Source organism: Alligator mississippiensis, chromosome 12, assembly GCF_030867095.1.
Source record: "Alligator mississippiensis isolate rAllMis1 chromosome 12, rAllMis1, whole genome shotgun sequence".
NCBI lineage: Eukaryota > Metazoa > Chordata > Crocodylia > Alligatoridae > Alligator > Alligator mississippiensis.
Genome location: NC_081835.1, coordinates 47,602,086 through 47,622,245, shown reverse-complemented (window position 1 = coordinate 47,622,245; position 20,160 = coordinate 47,602,086). Strand labels below are relative to the sequence as shown.

Sequence of the window (20,160 nt, the reverse complement as noted above, 5' to 3'; positions counted from 1 at the left end):
GGGTGGAGAAGCTGGAATAAGATCACGCAGAGTTATATTCTTCTGTTTCCTCTTTATGTTCCTCTCTTCTCTCCTCAGTGGCCTCTTCTTGATCTCTGGTTCCTTCTTCCCACTGCAGTTAACAGTGGATCTAACCAGTGGGACTTACAGGAGAAACAAAAGGAAGAATGCCCCCTTGGGTATCTCAACAGATTTGTGAAGCCCATGGTGCCTGGCAGGGCCAAGCTGATGGGTCAAAGGGATGGCTCCACCCAGATGGGTACAAAGTCACAAGGTCACATCTACCAGGGCACTGCAGGTACTAAAGAGAGGCTTCTCTGGCTGTCCTGGAGGGATGGGGCGACAGACCTCTGTGTGGTCCACAGATTGAATTCCTGGCAGCCAAACGGTGACAGAAGTACTAAATTAATCAAAGTAAGGCACTGCCAGAGGGCAGAAGTGTTCTCTGTGACACTATGAGAAGCTGCTACGAAGCAGCAGGACCCAGACTGCCCTCAGGTGGCTGCTGACTGGACATACAAGGCACAGGTACGGCCACTGGTCATATGATTGTGCCCCCAGAGTGGGACCACATATTTGGAGATCTGAAGGACAAAAGGAAACATTCAAACCTCCAACGGGGAGCAGGAGCCACTTCTAGCTGTCATGAGTGACACCCTCCTGGCAAATGAGACAGGCAGACAGCCAAGAGCTAATGACCATCCTGTAGCTTGCCAAGGGCCAAAGTGAAATGAAAGCCCAGATTGGAGCTAGAATGGAACTGCTGAGCAGTTGGCCCCATCCAGGCAGGGACAGAAAGGAAGAGCAGTGAGCAGGGCATACCAGGCTCAGAGGGCTTCAGCACAAAGCGTCTGTCTGGATCCAGGCGAAGCAGCTGGCAGAACTGCTGCACATCCTCAGGAGAGTTCCGGGGCTGGATCATCACCACATCTCCTGCGCTGTACCTGCAGGACACACGGCACACACACCAGCTGAGAGAAACCCCAGGCAGCACTGCTGGCCAGGGGAGGTGGGCTGGAAGGCATCCAAGGGCCTCTGCAGTGAGAGGGGACAGCAAGAGTGATTATCAGTAAGCCAGGGGCCTTTTCTTCCCCTTGAGCCCCCTTCCCATACATGGAATCCTGTAGCTAAACTTCCTGCTTCTTCTACCTCCATCAGTTTGCTCCCAAACAAGTACAAGGAAGCAGTGTAAGAGTGCCCCACAATGGGAGGCTGGTAAGTTGAGGCCCTAGACTTGGGCTGGAATACAATCAAACTTTCTACCAGCTCTGCAGCCTCCAGACCTGGCTCCGCAGGGCCAAGAGGCCAAAAAACAGATGCTACTCTGTAAATTCCAGGGCCCAGTACACCTGCCTACAAATGGGAAGGAGGAGAAGGGTGGAGAGCTGGGAGAGCCCTTGAAAGGCATGAGCCTAGGGAGACACATTCACCCTTTCCTGTGGATTCAGGATGGCTCTCCATGCCCACCGCCCTACCAGGGCCTGTATGCAGCATCAGCTGAAGCCCAGTAGTCTGTACTGTGGGGCTCCCAGATGTACTCAGGCCTGCTCCAGGGGCACAGAGGAGGGCTGCAGAAATCCAAACACTACTGCCCTGGTCAGACTGGCAAACATAAGGGCTTGTCTACACCGTGGCAGCACTGTGTCCCAGCTGGGATAGACCCAAGTGCTCTCCATCTGCTCATCCCTGCAGGCAAGGTCCAAACTCAGAAATAAGTCAGAGAGGCTGCTTCTGAGACCTTTGTCTCCAGCATGCTAGAGAGCAGCTGCTGGGAACGAACCTGGAGCAGCCTTATTGGAGCATTCCCAGCCCTGAATGGGAGAGGGGTGGAAGGAATTACTTAGGAACAGCCCAGCTAAGCATGGTGCAGACAAGGCCATGCAGATCAAACCACTGTTTTACTTCAGCAAGAGCCCCCTGGAAAAAAGAAAGGCTCTTCCTCAGGGTGTCTGTGCAGCCTGTAGTCATGGGAGAAAGCACGGCAGCCACAGAAATTACCCTTATAGAAAAAAGGGCATCCACCTAGATGCACTGATAGCTCAATGAAGAGGAGCCAGTGCAGCCCCCTGTTTTCCCACACAGAGGGCAGGGGCTTGGAGGGGTGACTGAGTGCTGCTCACTCCATTCCCGAGCCAGTAATATCAAACTCGATCAGCCGGACATCCTGGAAGTGCGACTCCGCAGTGACCCTCTGATTGCACACCATCAGGGCAGCAAAGGGGTGCAGCTCCGAGGGGGTGTCTCTGGCTGCCTCCTGCTGGGGCTGGTCTCCATCGTCAGCATTCTCATCCAGGAAATGCAGAGCATACCTTGGGGGAAGCCTGCAGGGAGAGAGTAATATGGCACAGTCAGCTTCACCTTGTGGCTTTTTTTGGTGTTACTGAGTTATGGCAAGCAGCCCAGAGAATCTTCTGTGCACTGCTTTACAGGCTGGCCCCACATGCAGGGGACAGGAATGTCCCACAAACTGAAGGGACAACAGGACCTTAGGTGTTAACATGTGGAAAGAGAGCACCATCCAGCCCATCTACACAGCTGCCAGAGACCCTGAAAGAAGAGATTAGCTCTGAAACAGTCATGGCAACTAGATCCACCCTGAGTGACAGATGGTCCTGGAGAGGCTGTAGTAAATCTACTGGGCTAAGTGCAACAGCAGAGGCAGGCAGATGAGGTGCAGACAGCCCTTCTAGAACAGCCAGCACATGGATGGGGCAGTGTGGAAACACCCACAGCAAGAGACCACCCAGGTCCTGCCAGATGCAGCTTCTCCCTTGGGTTCCTCATGGGGCAGCAAAATAAGCTCTTCTCTCTCCTGCTGGAGGGAAATTTGCCATGAATCAGAAAGGAAACTCCTCCTCCTTTCTCCCCTTCAAATCTTCCAAACTCCCCCTTTGTTGCTTCAGTGGAACTACACACCACAGAGCAGGTACTCATGTTGGGAGCATGGTTGTGACAGAGATGAATGATACCCAAGGAGTAAAGAACAGTTTATGATCAAAGGGCAGGGCCCCAATGCACACTGCCCACAAAGCAGTAAGGAGGAGGTTTCCTGACAGGACACTGGATACATTTCTTCCCCAGAAGGGCCATGAAACAGTAGTTTAGCTTTGGGCTGTCTGAGATCTTTGGGTGAATGAGGTGTTTCCTCGTGACTTGGCTCAGCCCACTACTTCCTTATACCACTGCAGGAGGGAGGGCAGTACCTCATTGAGCCCCCTTTTCATGTGGGAGTCTCCAGAACAACAACAAGACTTCCAGAATCTGCAGGCTGCCTTGGCTGTGCACTGGGGAGCTCCACTATCGTAACACCCAAATCCTGGAGGTGGGGGAAGCCATACTGAGACTGGTTTCAGCATGGACCATATCTCTTTCAGCTCTATACTGGTGAGGGTCTTGCTGTTCTGCTGTTTGCCAAGGCAGATGAACTAGCCTACAACACAGGGTGGGGCTCCACAAACTACAGAAAGGTGGGTTCCTGACAGAGAGTTGGACACATTTCTGTCCCCAAAAGGATTATCTTCATCTGGGGAAACAGCCTCTCAAAGGAGCAGGTACAGACAACCAGCTTGCTCTTTCTGTGGTGGTCCCTGTCCAGGCTTTGTACTCACAGGACATCAGGGCTGATGATGCCAAGGCCAGGAGGAAGAGGGTACAAAGCCAGGACCTTTTCCCATAAGTCCAGAAGCCATGGATCAATCACTGCATCTGGTCTGCAGATGGCAAATTCAAACAGCAGAGTTCATATCACCTGGATCCCAACTCCCCTGACCCCCGCTCCAAACCCCAAAAGATGCATATTACTGCAACCCTGTGAAAGTCCCTCAAGCACAGTTCCTTCTATTAGCTAGAGAGAGGGCACTAGGGAAAAGCCAGGTACCACTCTGCAATGCTAGCACCCCTAATAACCCAGGTGAACTGGGGCTGCCCAGTGCATAACAACTGGCTTTGACACCATCTGAGGCTCCCATCTAGAGAGAAGTATGAGTTCTGCTTCTCCCAGAACAGAGGGCTGATCTTTAAGCTGGAGATTCCATTTATTTACATTTTGGGGATTGGCAACATGTAGAAGTTTCAGTACAGGCAGGCAGTGGCTGCCCAACTTAGCACTGTGGGAGGCCTGGTAACAGCATGGCAGAAAGGGCTCTCCAATCAGTTCTGAGGTCAGAGATGAGAGTCTCTTTGGGTCCAAGAGCTGTGGCCCCAGGAAATCTCTGACATATGCAAAGAAAACTCAGGGTAACTCTGAGGCTCTGGGGTCTATTCTCAGTGAACCAGTTTGTAGGGGGAAGAGGCAGGTGGGACTGGAAGCTGGAGGTTCAACAGGAAAGGCCTGAAATACAAACCTAGCTGTGGGTGGAGGGGTAAAGGACAGAAAAGCAGACCCAAGCTGAGCTGTGTGAGGCTCTGAGCCTGGAATAGCATGGAGTGCAGCCAGTCAGAAGCTGGCCAGATGTTAGGGGTATGGGCCAGAGCTAGAAAGACAGGGAGAGTCTCTAGGGTCCTGGAGGTGCAGCCTGCAAAGATAGCTGATGTGGATTCCCTCCAGCCAGCCCTCCCCCATTGGAGGTTCTTACCCCAAGTCATGCTGGTCATCTCCCAAAGCCACTGGCAGAAGGGGGTTGCCACCCAGCTGGAGCAAACGCTTGTGCAGTTTCTTGGCAACAAAATTAAACCTAGGTCAAGAAGGATCAGAAGAAGATGCAATTGGCAGACACTGTGGGCAGGAACAAGATTCAGAAGAGTCTGCACTGCAGCAGAATACTAGGGCTAATATGTGCCCCAGCTCACTGCAGGGACAGGATTACCAGACCTCAGCACAGATACGAGCCTAATGGTTCACAGCCCTGGTTGCTCTGATCCATGCACACACTGCTGAGAGCAGGTCTGCAGGTCTCCAAGGCAGAAGAAGGTATAGAGCTCAGGAATACAGTACATTGCAACCTGCTTTACTTTCTCTCTGGGAAGATGTGTCTGTCTTTTTGAAGGTGGGTTTTATCAATACAGAAAAACACCTCCACTCCCAATAGAGCTGTCCCACCCTCCCGTCAGGCCCTGGAACAATGGGCTGCTCCATGCTCAGCTTCTTCCTAAAAGCCATTCTGTCTGCAAACTGCCCCCAAGCAGTTCACCTGGAAGCAGTATGTGGGGCCCAGGTAGTGCTCTCTAGACTCAAAAGTCAAAAGGAAAGCAACAGCTTAGGTAGGTTTGGGGGAATTCTCCCTCTCTGGGTTCCTCTGTAGGACCCCCATTGCTGCAGTCTAAGTCTATGCCAGGTCATGATATTTCCTGTCTGGTCATTCAAGTAACTGGTTCAAGTCAGGAAAGAAGAACACAGGCAACAGTCTAATTCTGGGTGTTTACTGGGGACAGAGGTTCATCAATCCCAAAATTTGTTATGGTAAGTCTGATCTGCTACAGGGCACAGTCCAGAGACCTTTACCTAACAATTCCTACATCAGATCCACTTGTGATCGGTTCATCAGGTTCAGCCCAGGGTTGAGTTAGAACAGGTCTATTGGAAAGACACGTCCAAGCTTAACTGAAAACTGTCAGGTGGTAAGAGAACTTGCTATTTCTCTTGATAATGCATCCCAATGGTCAATAACCCCCACTCCAATTCAACCACCTTCGTCCTCTTGCTCATTTGTATTTTTCTAATGTCAACTTCCAGCTCCTGGACCATGTTATAACTTTGTTTGCTGGATAAAAGACACCTTAGATATATCATCCATCTTCTCCTAATTTAGGTATTTGTGCAGACTTATCACTGTGCTCCTTCACCACTGTGTAGATCAATTAAACAGACTGAACTCCTTTTATCTCTAACTGTAAAGCAGGTTTTTCAAACCTCAGATCATTCTTGTGGCTCTTTAAGGCACTTCTTCCAATTGTTCAACTCCCTTCTCAAAATGGAAACGTCAGGACTTGACTGAGTGCCCAGGAACAAACTCAGCCAGATGGTGTTTGATACGCTCATTAAGGGGATTAAATGATGTGGTTGCATGTAGTAGCAGGGTACTGGACTTGATGACGCAGGAGGTCCCTTCCAAGCCCTAAGCCTCTCATGATCTCACTAACACCATATACAGATGGAATAACATCTCCCTGGCTCCTGCTCAGTGCGCCTACATTCATAAATCCCTTGCAGTCCTATATTAACTGTTCCATCATTTTGCTCAGGCAAAACTTCAACAGAGACCAGACTCCCAGCATGCCTGCGGCACCTAGCACAAGTACGGCCTGATCCTTAGCTGGCTTCCCCAGGTGTTGCTCACACTCAAATAAGGAAGAAGGGGGACTGTCACAGACCCATCCCTCACTGCCAGCGATTCACCAACAGCAGCATGCACTCATTACGTAAATTCCTTTGTGGTTGAACAAAACAAAGCCCTACATGGCATGATTATAAAACGCCACTGTCTGACTTATGGAGGAGAGACTCTGGGAAAAACTGTCCCTTCCTGACAACCTGAGAGTTGGGAGTCCAATGGTAAACAGCTTTCAGGAACCAAATGGTTCAAACCATAAGCCGAGGGCCACAAAGAGCTCCTGGTCTTATACCCCCCTCAGGGCTAGGGGTGGGAAAAATCACTTACTTGGGATAGGAGGAGTCTCCAAGGCCCAGCACTGCATAGTCCATTTGGCACAGGGAGCTGGGGGGCAGGTTCTTGCGGAATATAAATCGCCAAAAATTCTACAACAAAACAGTCAAGAGATTTCATGGCTCTATTATGGATACCAGTCACTCAAATCACCAGCACTGGTTAAGTGCTCAGCTCTCCGAGACCTAAGCCTGGTCCTATTAAAGAGACCATGAGACAGACAGCGATCAACCATAGTCAGTTGGACCCCTTCAGATAGAAGCATCTGGTCAGCCCAACTACCAGAGACTAGGAACGCAGTATTTTCTCTGGTTATTCAGAAAACCAGAGCCACAAAACAAGTGGCAGTCAGCCTCCCATGTGAGCCGTCTGGGAGAGCACCCTTAGGGCACATCTACATGAGCGCACATATGCCTCTTGCAGTGTCTCATAGCCCTTTGAGATACTGCAAGGCGCACATGCGGGAACAAACAACCGTTTCCAGCACTGCAAATTTGCAGCACAGGGGCAAAATTAGATACCTGGATATCCAGGGGTCAAAAAAAAAAACCCAGGTGAAAAAAGCAGGGCAGGGTACTGGAGGGCTGGTCCTCCACAGAGCCGCTCGGGTAGCCAGCCAGAGGGTCTCTATGGCTGGTTGTTGCCCAGGTACTGAAGCATGCTGCCTGCCCATGTGAAACAAGCTGTGGTGCAGGCTGCAGGGACCTGGACCTGGCTTCGTGTCAGGTAAGTAGGGGCTGGTGGGGGGCTGGAGGAGGTGGGGAGGAGCCGTTGGGGGGGAGGGACAGGACCCTGCCTGGCCACGGCACCCCACTCACTCCCTCAGCTCTTCCCTTGTTTCCTCAGCTCCCTCCTCCTTTCCCCAGCTCTCCCCTCGTTTCCTCTCCTCCCCAATCGTTTTCCCTGCTCTCCGATCATTTCCCCTGCTTTCCCCAGTCGCTTCCCCACCCGTCCCCACTCCCCTGAATGGCCAAGCTACTGGCAGTGGCAATCAGGGCACTCAGAACCTTGTGGCACAGCTCCCGGTATGGAGTGGGGCAGCGGGGTTCAGCCCTGGCTGCCTGGCACCCCTGCTGCCTCATTGTGCTGGTGCGGCTCAGCTCGGCAAGGCACTGCGTGGCAGTGTGAATTGTCTGGCAGTTCAGGACTACTCCGGCTGTCACCTGGGACTGGTGCCACTCAGCCCCAGTGGTGCACAAGGCAGGTGCGGCAGCGTGGGTGTCAGGCAGCCAGGGCCAATCCCCACTGCCCCATGCTGTGCAGGGGTGCTGTGCTATGAGGCCCCAACGGTCACTAGTGAGTGGTGGATACCGGGGCCGGGCAGGAAAATGATCAGGGAGGTTGGGGTAGCAAACGGAGGCTGGGGCCAGGTAGGGGGCATATGGGCTCTGCGGACAGCTGTGGGCCCCTGTTGGGGGGCTATGGCCCTGTGGGGGGAGCAGTAAGTGAACTGTGTGGAGGGGGCTGCTCCCTGCAGGAGGCAAGGGACCCACCCATCCTGAGCAGCCCTCCTATAAACCCCCCACACCCACAGCCCCCTCCACAATCAACCCGCAAACCCTATACCCCCAAGCGACCCCCACAAACCCCTCACCCACAAACCTGGCCCTGTGGGTTAGGAGGAAAAAGACTGGGGTGGGGGCCAGGCTGTTGGTTGACAGTGAGGGGCAAGGGCAGGGGCAGGACACTAGCATATCAGTGCTGCTCAGCGCTGCACATCCTGGTAAGCGAAGGAGGTAGGGGCGGCTCTGATTTTTCTATGACAAAAAAGCCAAAAGTCAATGCCAAACTATGGATATTTATAATTTATTTTATTATGATGATAGAGGCACTGACAGGCTTCCAAATTACTTTAAAATTGTGAATATATCAATAAAACATTGCCCAGCTGATTTGATCTCTCTCTCTACATATATGTATGTCTAGTAGTATTTTGTTTTACTTGTGGAAGAACATAGATTTGGGGGTATTTTAAAGAGTGACTTGGGGATTTTTTTTATCAGGGATTTTGCAGTTTTTAAATAGGCAACACCAGAATTCCTGCTTGTGAGGCAAGTGGCAGGACCCAGGCAAACGAGCCTGTTCAGAGCTGGCACCCAGGACCCTGCTAGAGGTGGCTGACCTCCTGGCCACTTGGGGCCAGGAAGACGTGCTTTGACAGGTCAGAACAGGCCAGCACACTGAGAACATCTTCTGGGTGATAGCTGCCCAGATGGCTGGGGGTGACACACATGGCAGTAGTGCTGCACAAAGGCCAACTGTGTTGCCACAGTCCACTGGCAGCTGGACCAGAGGTGCAGATACCTCTAATGGCTATGCAGTCCCCATCCAGGTCTGACAGGTGTGCAGTCTTGGGGCCACATGCTGTCACAGGTCACAGCCAGGCAGCAGCCCCCACTGCCAGACTGCTGCAGTAGGTAAAGGGTGCAGGGAACTCTCAGGGCTGCTTCAGCAGTCCAGCTGACACAAGGGGTAGTGTCCCCAGATACCAACTGGCCAGGTCCCAGAAGCTCCTGAAAGTGAGTAGCCCTGAACCAGGGCAGCTTTTTATTCTACTGGGGCCAGCACAGGGCAGGTTTTTATGGTGCTAAGGCCAGCACAGGTGCTGGCCCCAACCTCTAGCTCCCCGTAGCTGCAGATTCAGAAGAAGCCAGGCCGGGTTATTTTGCCCCAAGTGGCACAATTTGCCCCAGTGAGGCAAAAAGCCCTCGCTCAAATTTGAGCCGCTTCTATTTGAGCTGCTGCAAGTGCACGTGCCTGCATGTGTGGACATATCCTTAGAGAGCTCTTGGCAAGGCCTTGGTGCCTAATGTCCCATAAGAATGGCATGAGGTCACACAGGGTCACCAAAGGTCTGTCCTAAATGAAATGACCCCTCCACAGCCATTGTTCACAGAATATTAATGTCGCTCCCTTTCACCTGTCTCAAAAATACATGGGGAGGAGCTTGAGGAGGCAAATTCAAGAGTGAAAGCCATGTTCACAACCAAAAATGGTGTAGACAGTTGCATAGCCTACCATCATGTTGTCAGGCGGGTCCCCTTGGCCTGTCGTTGCACACACAAATACCACTAATGTCTCAGTGATGAGGTTTGCCTACATGCAAAAACAAACATGGAAACACAAATGTAGGGTTAGCAAGCTGTGACCACAGGACACAGCATCCCATGTACAGCTGCAGCCCAACCCACCACAGTACAGGCTGCTGTCTGCACCTCACCATAGCCCTGAACACCCCACCATGCATCACCATGCCAGATGCATCACCAGCCAGATGAAGCCACAGCACTGTGAATATGCTACCACTACACACCACAGTTAGCACTGCAATGAGCCATAGGTATGCAATGGCAAGCCCCACACTTGCACATGGCACCAGAGCTCAGAAACCAGCTATGCCAGAGGCCTGTCCTAAATGAAAGGGAGGGAGGGGAACTAGGTACAGGCAAAGAAACGAGCACACTAAGGCTCTTACTCCATTCCCACCATCTGCTGCTAGCAGGGTATCACTTAGCAGCACTGCCCCAAAGTAGCCATGCAGCCACACCCAGGTATTTTGCTTTGCTCCAGTCCCTGTGCAGTGCAGTGACAGGGCTGACAACAAGAGCCTTTTCATTTTGTATGGAAACAGTAAAAGCATCTAGCTCTTTCTATAATCACTAGCCAACTGCCTGTCAAGAATGATGGGGGGGAGCCCCGTGACACCCCCCAACCCCCCCTCCTGTCCGGGCCCACTCCCCATTTCCCTCCTGCTGCTTGGGGGTCCAGGCCTGCTCCCCCCTCCCCTGGGCCCAGGCCCACTCCTCCCCTCCCCCCACAGCACACTCACTCCTCCTCTCCCCCCGCCCCCTCCCCCATCGGGCCTGCTCCTCCCCCTACCGCTGATGCGTTGGCCCTGCAGGTGGCAACGACGGAAGGGGGGAGGGGTGGGCTGAGGCCAGTGCCACTCTCACCCCCTGCAGCATCCTGACCCCGCTCCCCCTGCGCTGCCGCTGCTTGCACCTCCAAGGAGCAATGTGGGGGGTGGGGGGGGGCAAGCCAGCTCTGGTGGTCTTGCCCCCATCATTGCCATGTACGGGGAGCAGGGCAGGGGGGGCGAGGCCATCTGTGCCGGCCTCAGCCAATCAGAATGCGAATAAAGCGTTACAGACCTACAGACAGACAGATTAAGGCTTTTATAATATTAGAATTCTGACTCAGGACACCCACCTACTTTTGCAGAACAAGCTCATCCTCCTTATCTTATAGAAACCAGTTCTAAGTAATCAGATTAGTCAGATCAATGTAAGATGACCTGGATAAGATCATATTGATCTCTGATTGATCTCCTGCACTTGCTCTCTCTTACAGCAGTGTTAAGCATGCAGGCCTGCAAGATGACTCTAGGGACAGCATGAGAACCAGGACTTATCAAAGCAGAGGTCAAAGTGACAGATGCTGTCCAAAATGCCCTGAGAGAAATTCAGTTCAGGATGACCTACACAGAAGCTGCACAAATGTTTCTCTGCATCAGTATTCATTGCCCCCCCACACCCCAAAACTCACCACACTGTAATTGTCCAGGGCTTCCACCCTACAGCAGAAGTGGCGCCGCTTGGCTTCTCTGCTGATTCTCTCAGCTGCATCTTGAGCTGTCCCTGTCTGGCTACCAAAGAGAATGAGGAGTTTCCGTTCTGACATCTGGAGGAGACAAAACCAGCCAAGGAATTACACGACAACAAGGCAAAATGTGAGCCAAGGTGAATCCTTGCTCAAAGTCAAGCTAGGACTCAAAAAAAGCACTAGCAGGACTTGGTTCCTATGTATTTTGAAGGAGGAATGCAGAATGCTTTAACATAAAGGATATATAAAGATACAGAAAGGCAACATGGTTAAATGAAACACTAGAAATCAGGGCTCCTGGATTTCCAACTCTGGCTGATTTGCTGTCTAGTCTCACCCCTGTACCTCAATTTCCTCGTCTGTAAAATAGGGGTGGCATCAGTTCCAACCACACAGGTTGAAGGGACAAATTTTGAGATATAATTTACATTTGTAAAGAGCTGTGCATCTCTGGTGTATTCCAAAGTGAGGGGATAATGCTGACTCAAACACTGGCTAATTTTAGAAATGTGTTAGAAGTAGGCATTGACCCAAAATTTTTTGCCTATGTTTGCAAATTTATAGTTCCATTTTCCTTATCACTCCTGTAGCTGATTGAAGGAGTCACGTAACCAGCAGGGGTGAATAACTACCTGGAGAAACAGCAAGAATGTTGTACAACTGGGTTATTTTCCTCTCTGATCCTTTTTAATTGCAGGAGTCCTGGACACTCCCAGTGACAAAAGCCCATGGCAAATCCAACCCAGACCCAAGGGAGAGCTGTAAATCACTGGTGTCTCAATGACAAGGTATGACTCACCACTAATTCCAGCCATGGGGAAAGTAAAAGGCCTGATGGCTCCCATGAGAGCAGTCCTGGGATTCTTAAAAAGGTGCCCACTGGCACATAATATCCCTGCCTGATATCAGTGTGGTTCCTTTCAGCCCCAGAACCATAAGGCTTATTCCAAAATTCAAATGGACCCAACCAGAACTTTGGGAAAGTCTTTTGGGTACATGCTGCTCAGCCAACAAATAGAGCAGAAACATAACTTTCTCCCACCAGTCTCTGCTAGGAACTATCCTGGAAAAAGTGGAGGGCAGTACCCAGCAGGCACACAGGCAATATGTTTAGTTCCTACCCCACTGCCCCCGTAGCCTTAGCCATGTTTGGCAACTTGATACGTGAAGTACAAAGTGGAAAGGGGAAGTGGCTGGTGTGCATGGTGCTCTAACCATCCATAAGGGAAGGACTGTCTATAGGGTACTGCAAGCAGCTAGTGCAAGTTGCAGCAGGCCCCATGCATAGGGCAGAGACCCAGGAGCAATCCCTACTGGCTGCTCACCTCTCAGCCCCTGCCTACAAGGGGTTGTTAAGGGATGGGAAGGCACTCAGCCCTAAGGCTGCCCTAGCCTCAGGCAGAGCCACTCAAGCCCTATCTTGCTCCCCCTGGGGTTCCCATAGCCCAACAGAAAGGCAAGCAATGGAGCAACCAGTGCTACTTGGCTTCCTCCCGTAATACATCAAACAGCCAGGGGGGAGCTGTTTCTCAGGGAAGAGGCAAAATCGCTTGTACCAATTTTTGGTGCATCTTCTGCAGGGAGCCTTAAAGGGCACTGGCAACAGAGATTGGGGAAACTGAACAATCACTCATGGAAAAGCCTGTCCCAGAGGCACATGGTGCAGCATTAACTAAACACGCCCAAGCCTTGGGTGTCACAAGCTTTGCACACAAAATTTTGAAACGTTTGAGAAGGAAAGGCTACAACCTGTGTTCCATTAGAAGTCAAGTGCTAAGGCAACCTAGACCTGTGTCAATCATTTTTCACTGCTACCTCCTTGAACAGAACTTTGATATAAATTTTGATTAAAAACCCCCAAAAACTGAAGACATTTCAGACAGAGAAAAAAGCTCTAACAGGCAAGTGTAACTTTTTTGTGTACCTTCTGGTTCCAACACTGTTAATATTTGCACTTAACATTTTACATCCTTGGAAATTGATGCTGTTTGGAAAGCAAGCAGATGAAGACGTGGCAAGGATGACACTTGTCTTTTTTACTAAAGGTGGGTGCCTGCTTTCTGTAACTTGGGTTTCTGGTCATCTGAAAGAGCAGCAGTGACAGACAGACAGCTCCCCCCCACCACCCGCTTGTGTGGCTAGGAGATTGCGCTCGTTCATTTGGTTGAGACTCTTACTATGGCTGAGTCTGCTCGCAAAACCAGATTTCTGCAACATGCTCTCGAGGGAAGGCCTTTTGGAAACAAGACGTAGCACAGAACATGGGCACCTGCTCCTGAAGTAATCTTACCACGTGATCTGCCTTTGAGAAACACTCCTCCCTCCCTGCAATAGTCTCCTGCAGCCGTAGGCAGCACGGTGCCCGAATTACAGCCTCTATGTAAATAGGAGGGAGCGGCTGACAGGGCACTTGAAATGAGGGGCTCTACATTTCCGACCTTTCTCCCTGACCTTGAAAGAGATGAGATCATGAGGGTGGGATCCTTCAACCCTCCCTTTCTATCTGGTTGCCATTACCGCGGTGGGACTCACTGGAGCTGGTATAACTGTATCTGGCACGTTAAGAGGCAATAATAGACGCTTCCTCAAAGAGATACAAGGGATGGAAAGCACCGCTCCGCTCGCTCGGGACCGGGACTCATAACCCCAGCCCGACAGCCAAGAACGCCGAACACACCTGCACTACCGGCATCGGGCTGCTTCCGCTTCCTGTGACGACAACACCGTGCGCCGGAAGTGTGGCTATCGGCTACCGGAGAAAACGTCCGACTTCCCTGCACAAGCCAACATCGCGCTACTTCCGCTTCCGGTAAGGACACCGGCGCGCGCCGGAAGTGCTCGGGGGGCGGCGCCGCAGCGCGCCGCGAGTCGCGGCGATGCTGTTCTCGCTGCGGGAGCTGGTGCAATGGCTCGGCTTCGCGCCCTTCGAGCTGCTGCTGCACGGGCTGGCGCTGCTGGCCGCCTCCGTGCTGCTCGTGCTGAAGGTGGACGGCGCGGGCGCGGGCGCGGCGCTGTCGTGGTGGGTGGTCTTCGTGCCCTTCTTTGCGGCTGACGGGCTGAGCACCTACTTCACGGCCATCGTGTCGGTGCGCCTGTTCCAGGACGGCGAGAAGCGCCTGGCCGTGCTGCGCCTCTTCTGGATCCTCACCCTGCTCAGCCTCAAGTTCGTCTTCGAGATGCTGCTGTGCCAGAAGCTGGCAGAGCAGACGCGCGAGCTCTGGTACGGCCTCATCATGTCGCCTGTCTTCATCCTGCTGCAGCTGCTCATGATTCGCGCCTGCCGCGTCAACTGACCCCGCTGGCCAGGGCTGACGCCACTGTCCTGCTCCCTGGACCGGGCCCCGACCTGTTGCTCTGAGCTGAGACGTTTCGGGTTCCCTCCGGTCGCCACCCAGCAGCCTCGTGGCTCCGGGCCAAGACGTTTTGGGTTCCATCCAGTTGCCGCCCATCAGCGTCATGGCTCTGGGCTGAGACATTTTGTGTTCCCTCCAGTCACCATGTGTTGGCATCATAGCTCCAGGCTGAGAAACTTTCAGTTGCCTCAAGCAGTTGCCCATCAGCACCATGCCCCCAAGGGGTCTCATGGCAGCCCCACAGCGTGTCCTGAATTTTGGGGGCAGCGTATGAATGTCAGGAAGGGCTGATGCTGATAGCTTGAATTGGGTGTTTTGTAATAAAGATGCGCATGCGCCGCATCACCAACGGGTGGGCTCATTTGTGAAGCTTTGTCTGAGGATGTTGCTATGTGCTGCTGTTGCCTGAGGAAGGTGGGCGAATCCAGGGTGAGGGAAGCCTGCCTTGGACTTCTGTGCCCACGGTTGGGAGGATGTTGCCTTCATGAAGGCAGCTGCTGACTTATCTGCCCTACGCATGCTGAGGATGCAGAGCTCGTGATGTAAGCTCCAGTTGTGGCCTCAAGTGGGGCTTGTCTGATCCGTCCAGAACAAGCTTCAAAGCAGCAGGACAAGAATGTATTCTGTGTAGAAAGAATAGTATGTTCAGTGCAGGTCAGGCAAAGGCTCCCAGTTACAATGCAGTGCAAATTGTCAGTGAGCCTGGGTAGCTGAACTACAGATTTGTTGAAACGACTGAAGACAGCAGCAATCTGATTCCCCTAACTTATACCTACTTCAGGGCCAGGCTCAATGGGCTGTTTTCCTTTCGCTGTCAATTTTAGACGGTCCCTCTTTGGCATTTTAAATGTTGTTATTTATTGTTAGGATCCTAGGAAAGTAGGGCTGGGAAGGGAACATGAGGTCATCTAGTCCAGCCTCCTGCTTGGCAAAATCATCCCTGGCTAAACCATCCAGCCAAGTCTCTGTCCGATCTGCTCTCCAAACTTCCATGGATGGAGTTTCCACAACTTCTCTAGGAAGCCTGTTCCAATGCTTGACCACCCTTATAGTGAGGAAGTTCTTCCTAATTTCCAAGATTAATTTCCTCTGCTGCAGTTTGAGGCTATTGCTCCTAGTCCGTATAGTCACAGAGAAAAACCCATCTCCATCCTTTTTATTATCACTTTTCAGTTATTTGAAGACTGTTGTCAAATTCTCCTCGGTCTTCTCCAGACTAGATAACTAGCTCTTTCATCCTTTTCTCATAAATCTTGTTGTTGCTATTGTTATAATTATAGTACTTGTTTCTATTGGGAAGGTGGGGTAGTGGATTTAGTCATGTTCTAGTAAGCCAGTGGAGGCCAACCATATTGGCAAGCATACTACAAATTAGTCCTGCACTCCGAGTGCCACTCCAGTCCTATTCTGCCCAATCTTCCGTTCTTCTTTTTGCTTCCTACTTGGTGCTCCCTGCCCAATCTCCTGCTCTGCTTTCTGCTTCCTGTCCTGTGCCTTCTGCTTCCTGCCTTACCTACTACTGTAATGTCTATCCCCTCTCTGATCTGTTGCATGCTGCACAGAGGCTGCTTGTGCCACAGGTTAGCCATCCGTGTACTAAGCTGTTATGGTGTCTCTCAAATGATATGAAATAATGGACTTAAATTGGCTTAATAAGATGTCTACTTAATTGTTTTTTTTGCTGAAGACATGTATGTCCAGCAACCAAAAAACCCCAACAGTTTTCAGCAGTAAAAATAAGAGGTTAATATATCCCCCCAACAGCAGAAACTGCATTTCCCAGAATGCCCTTCACTGACACAGGGGCCTGTGTTGCTGCCACTGCTGTGCCTTCCTGCTGAAGGAGCTATGAGGAAGGGAGGATGGGAGAGTGAAGCCCTTCCCACTCCACTCTAGTGTTCCCTCCCCCTGCACCTTTCCCCTTTAGGCAGTGCCAAATGCCCTGCTTGCCCACCCATTTTTAAGCTACTGCTGGTTACTATAGTCTGTTATTTAGATCTTGTTTTTGCTTTAACTGTCTCATGGTCCTCAATGTGTTAAACTGAAAATCAAAATGCCCACAGGAATGAAGCTCAGGAGAGAGCATGCCTTGGTATTGAGGAGACTTGCTGGGTCAGCCCTGATCTTAGGCTAAATGACCTCACCTCCCAGAAAGAGGTACTAGCTTGAGAACAACAGCATACCTTAGCGGCGTCTGCCCAGGAGGTCAGATTTAATGACATCATCTGGATGCTGCTCAGACTTGGTACACTTCAAGGGAAGTGAGATCCAGGGATTGGGTTAAATACCAGAGCTCTGGTGACTGTCCACAAGGGAGGGAGGCAGGGCTGTGACACAGGGCTGTGACACAGGGCTCTGCAGGACCCTTGTCTCTTACTGAGTACTGTATAGCAGATATACTTAGGGTTCCTTCAGGAAAGCAGAACTTAAAAGATTTTCTTGAAAGCATGCATAGAAAGGGCAGAACTAAGATTGTGCAGGGGAAGAATAACTTTTGGTTATTCTTGATTTTACAGTGCTTCATGTTGCAACATTGGTGGGGCTGTTAACCTAATTGTTAATGGAATGAATGTTCTCATTAAAAAAGAAAAAAATTCTGCAGTGGAACAGTGACCTAGAGAGTTTGAGGACTCTTCTATGCAAGAGGTACATTCACCAAAGCAAGGAGTCTCATGTAGTCTAGCATAATTCAGTACAAACCAGGACTGTATGTAGTGAGAATCTGAGAATCTGCTGTCATTGCCATTGGGCTTGTGCTCTCACACTAGTGTGTGCCATTATGCTTGTGCTGTCACACCACTGTGTCCTCAGTCTTTTATACTAATACATCAGCGTTGAATGAAATCCAGAGATATCCCTTTGTGATAGTGCTCAGGCTCAGAGACTCTGAGGGTGAGTGCAGCATAACCACTTTGGTGTATGGATGATTGCTTCTGCTTTATGCCAGTCTGACCTGGGGTTTTCCATGAATTGCAATCAGTAGTAGCCAGCAGGATCCAGAGAGCATGTTCCAGTTTACAGCACTGTCACACTAACTGCTTATTTGGCAAATATGGTTTCAATGCCGTAGCATTCTCAAAGATTGTAATTAGTCCCCAGTTCTGGGATGCCTGAAAGAATTGACCAGCTCCTAACAGCCAGGCCATTGGGTAATGTGGGGGAGTTGTTCCATCTCTGTATAAGCTGAACCCAAAAGCACCTTACTACTTCTACATTGTGAAAAGGCAGTCAGCTATCAGGCTCCTAGCTGCTTCCTTACTCAATGCACTGTCTCTACATGCTTTGTTTCCCTCCAAGCATAAGCTTGTTAGAGCAGAGGCCAGCTCTTTTGCATTTGCACAGCCTCTAGTACACTAGAGTGTTATTGACAGTGAACAATACTCGTCATTCTTTGCAGAAGGTCCCTTGGAGCAGGGTGCTATTATTTTGTGCCAAGAGTGCAAAAGTCCCTGTATCAGAGATTTATCACCAAGATGAAGTGTCTCTTAGTAAACAAAGGTCTGTATCTTAACGTTTGTGATATGACACCTAAGTGAAACTGCTCTTGTTGAAGCTATGAGTTGTGCCTGGGAGTGGTTCATTAAGGACTGCAGGTACCTGCCCAAAGGTCACTTATGTAACCATATGCCAGCGTGTGCTAACAGTACTCCCTTGCAGGGCAACACATGAGTAGGATTTAAGAATGCTTCCTGCCTATTGACTCCTGATTACTGATTATCCAAAGACATCTGGTGTCAGGGGTAATCCAGCTTTATCAGGGTTTGAATTATGGGGGAGCCCGGGGGGGGGGGGGCTGAGCCCCCCCATCACAAATGAGCCCCACCCCCTCTGCCCCCCCTAAAATTTGAAAATCATAACCTGGGGGGGGTCTTCAATTTTATTAGGGCATCATGATGGGGCAGCCCAATTTTTTTTTGCAGACCCCCCTGAGTCAGTGTAATTCAAACTCTGGACTTTACTATACTATAAGCAAAGGGAGAAGCTGTGTGTTCTGCAGCTGCATGAATAGCACCATCCTTTCAAAGAATCACAGTGTTGCAGGAAAATATTTTCTTCAATTTCTAGCAGCATTCTAAAGTCACAGCTGCAGTAAGACTTAACTCTACCCCAGCCATTCCAGCCCAGCTCCCAGAGCAGTGGTTCTTAACCTTTTTAGACTTGAGGCACCCCTCAATAGATTCAAGGCGCCCCTTAAAACATGTCAGTTCTTACTTTTTACTCTTTTTTTTTTTACAAAAATACTAGAGCAATTCTGTTGCAAAGAATTCAGAAAGACCACAGCATGTCAGAATGTTTTTAACACTAGATTCCTATTTGAAACCTCTGGGTTTATTTGTGAATCACGTTTGCACACCTCACAGTGCTAATATTGTATGGCATACCGTGGTACCCTTGAAAGGATCTCAAGGCACCCCAGTGTCTCAGAACCCTGGTTGAGAATCACTGGCCAGAGAGGCTACCCTCTCTGCTATCACTGCAAACAACCTGTCAACATCTACAATAAGTTTGTTGTTCTCCCTCCAAACCCTCTGAAAAATGTGCTTTTGCTGGGCTACTGACAATGGTTGGACTACTGTTCTGCTGAGATCACTGCCCATCGTGCTGACCAAGAATATGTCATTTGTTCCTTGTACTCCCCAGTCTGCTTGTCTTAGACTGCCAGCTCTCTGGGGCACAGCCTGGCTTTTTGTTCTGCTTGTACAGTGGCTTGCACAGTGGGGTCTTGCTGCTGTTTAGGCACTTAATTCGCCATTGATTTTAATGATAAATTGGGTATCTAAACAGGGATCCAGTTGACTTTCTGTGGAATTTGTAAGCCTAATGCTTTGGGTGCTTTTGAAGATTCCACCTTAGGTCTTCCCTGCTATTCTTAGGCATTGAGGGTGGAACGTGTTGTCATGAACCACTTTCTAAACGGTGGTTGGACAAAGCAACTTCCCTCATAGTTTTGTAGGTTTTTATGGCTGCTAAATCTGGCCCAGTGGCCAGCTCACCAAAATGCAGCACCTTGTAGGTTACTCCAGTTAGGAGGAGAAATAGGTGAGAAACTGACAGCTCTGTTTTTTATTTTTTAAAATGGGCTAAGTCCCACTTTCTCAGACACGGAGGAATCAAATAACCAGAGACTGTTTTCTTATTCTTGGCCTGAAGACTCTTTTTGCTCATACTCAACCCTAAACCCACTCCCCCCATTTCAAGAACTTTTTCAGGAGCCATGCACCAGTGTTCAGGCAGCACTGAAGCTAGCTTCTCATGTTTCAGTGTGTCATCTTCCTCCCCAGAAGAGCTGCCAGTTCTCTACCCACACTCTCTTTCCCTCCATCCCAATACTCCTAGATCATTCCCATTCCTGAACAGCTTTGCATTTGCCTTGTGGAAAAAAATGTTCCTTGGGACCATCAGGAAGAAGCTGGATGCAGTGGGGTGTTCTGCAACAGCGAGGCTTGTTTCTGGTTCCTGGTTTCCTCAGCTCCTGGCAGAGTCTGTCTAAAGTATACTAGCTCCCTGGTTATCTTTGAGACCTAGGGCTCTCTACTTGGTGTTCTCCTCTGGAACTCTTGTTTTGACTTTACTCTCATCCCTGTTCGTTCAGTCCCAAAAAG

The 20,160-nt window shown here is 50.4% G+C and overlaps 2 protein-coding genes across 6 annotated transcripts in view; one reads left to right on the top strand and one right to left on the bottom strand.

Annotated features, from left to right (window-relative positions):
• Nucleotides 1–13,964, bottom strand: part of NDOR1 (NADPH dependent diflavin oxidoreductase 1) — a 30,849-nt gene extending 16,885 nt beyond the window's left edge. The window contains exons 1-8 of one of the 5 annotated variants that reach the window (XM_019475901.2): nucleotides 13,882–13,964; nucleotides 11,148–11,282; nucleotides 9,621–9,698; nucleotides 6,597–6,694; nucleotides 4,575–4,673; nucleotides 3,609–3,710; nucleotides 2,121–2,321; nucleotides 823–944 (exon numbers count right to left, since the gene is read on the bottom strand). In XM_019475901.2, the coding sequence (XP_019331446.1) occupies nucleotides 823–944; nucleotides 2,121–2,321; nucleotides 3,609–3,710; nucleotides 4,575–4,673; nucleotides 6,597–6,694; nucleotides 9,621–9,698; nucleotides 11,148–11,282; nucleotides 13,882–13,896 (850 nt within the window). In that variant the 5' untranslated portion in view covers nucleotides 13,897–13,964. The other 4 variants (XM_014600151.3, XM_014600152.3, XM_006269107.4 and 1 more) reach the window with 4 other exon arrangements.
• Nucleotides 13,965–14,007: 43 nt separating this feature from the next.
• Nucleotides 14,008–18,113, top strand: TMEM203 (transmembrane protein 203). The gene has a single exon (XM_059715434.1). The coding sequence runs from the start codon at nucleotides 14,081–14,083 to the stop codon at nucleotides 14,495–14,497; it is 417 nt and encodes a 138-aa protein (XP_059571417.1). The 5' UTR covers nucleotides 14,008–14,080; the 3' UTR covers nucleotides 14,498–18,113.
• Nucleotides 18,114–20,160: the final 2,047 nt, after the last annotated feature.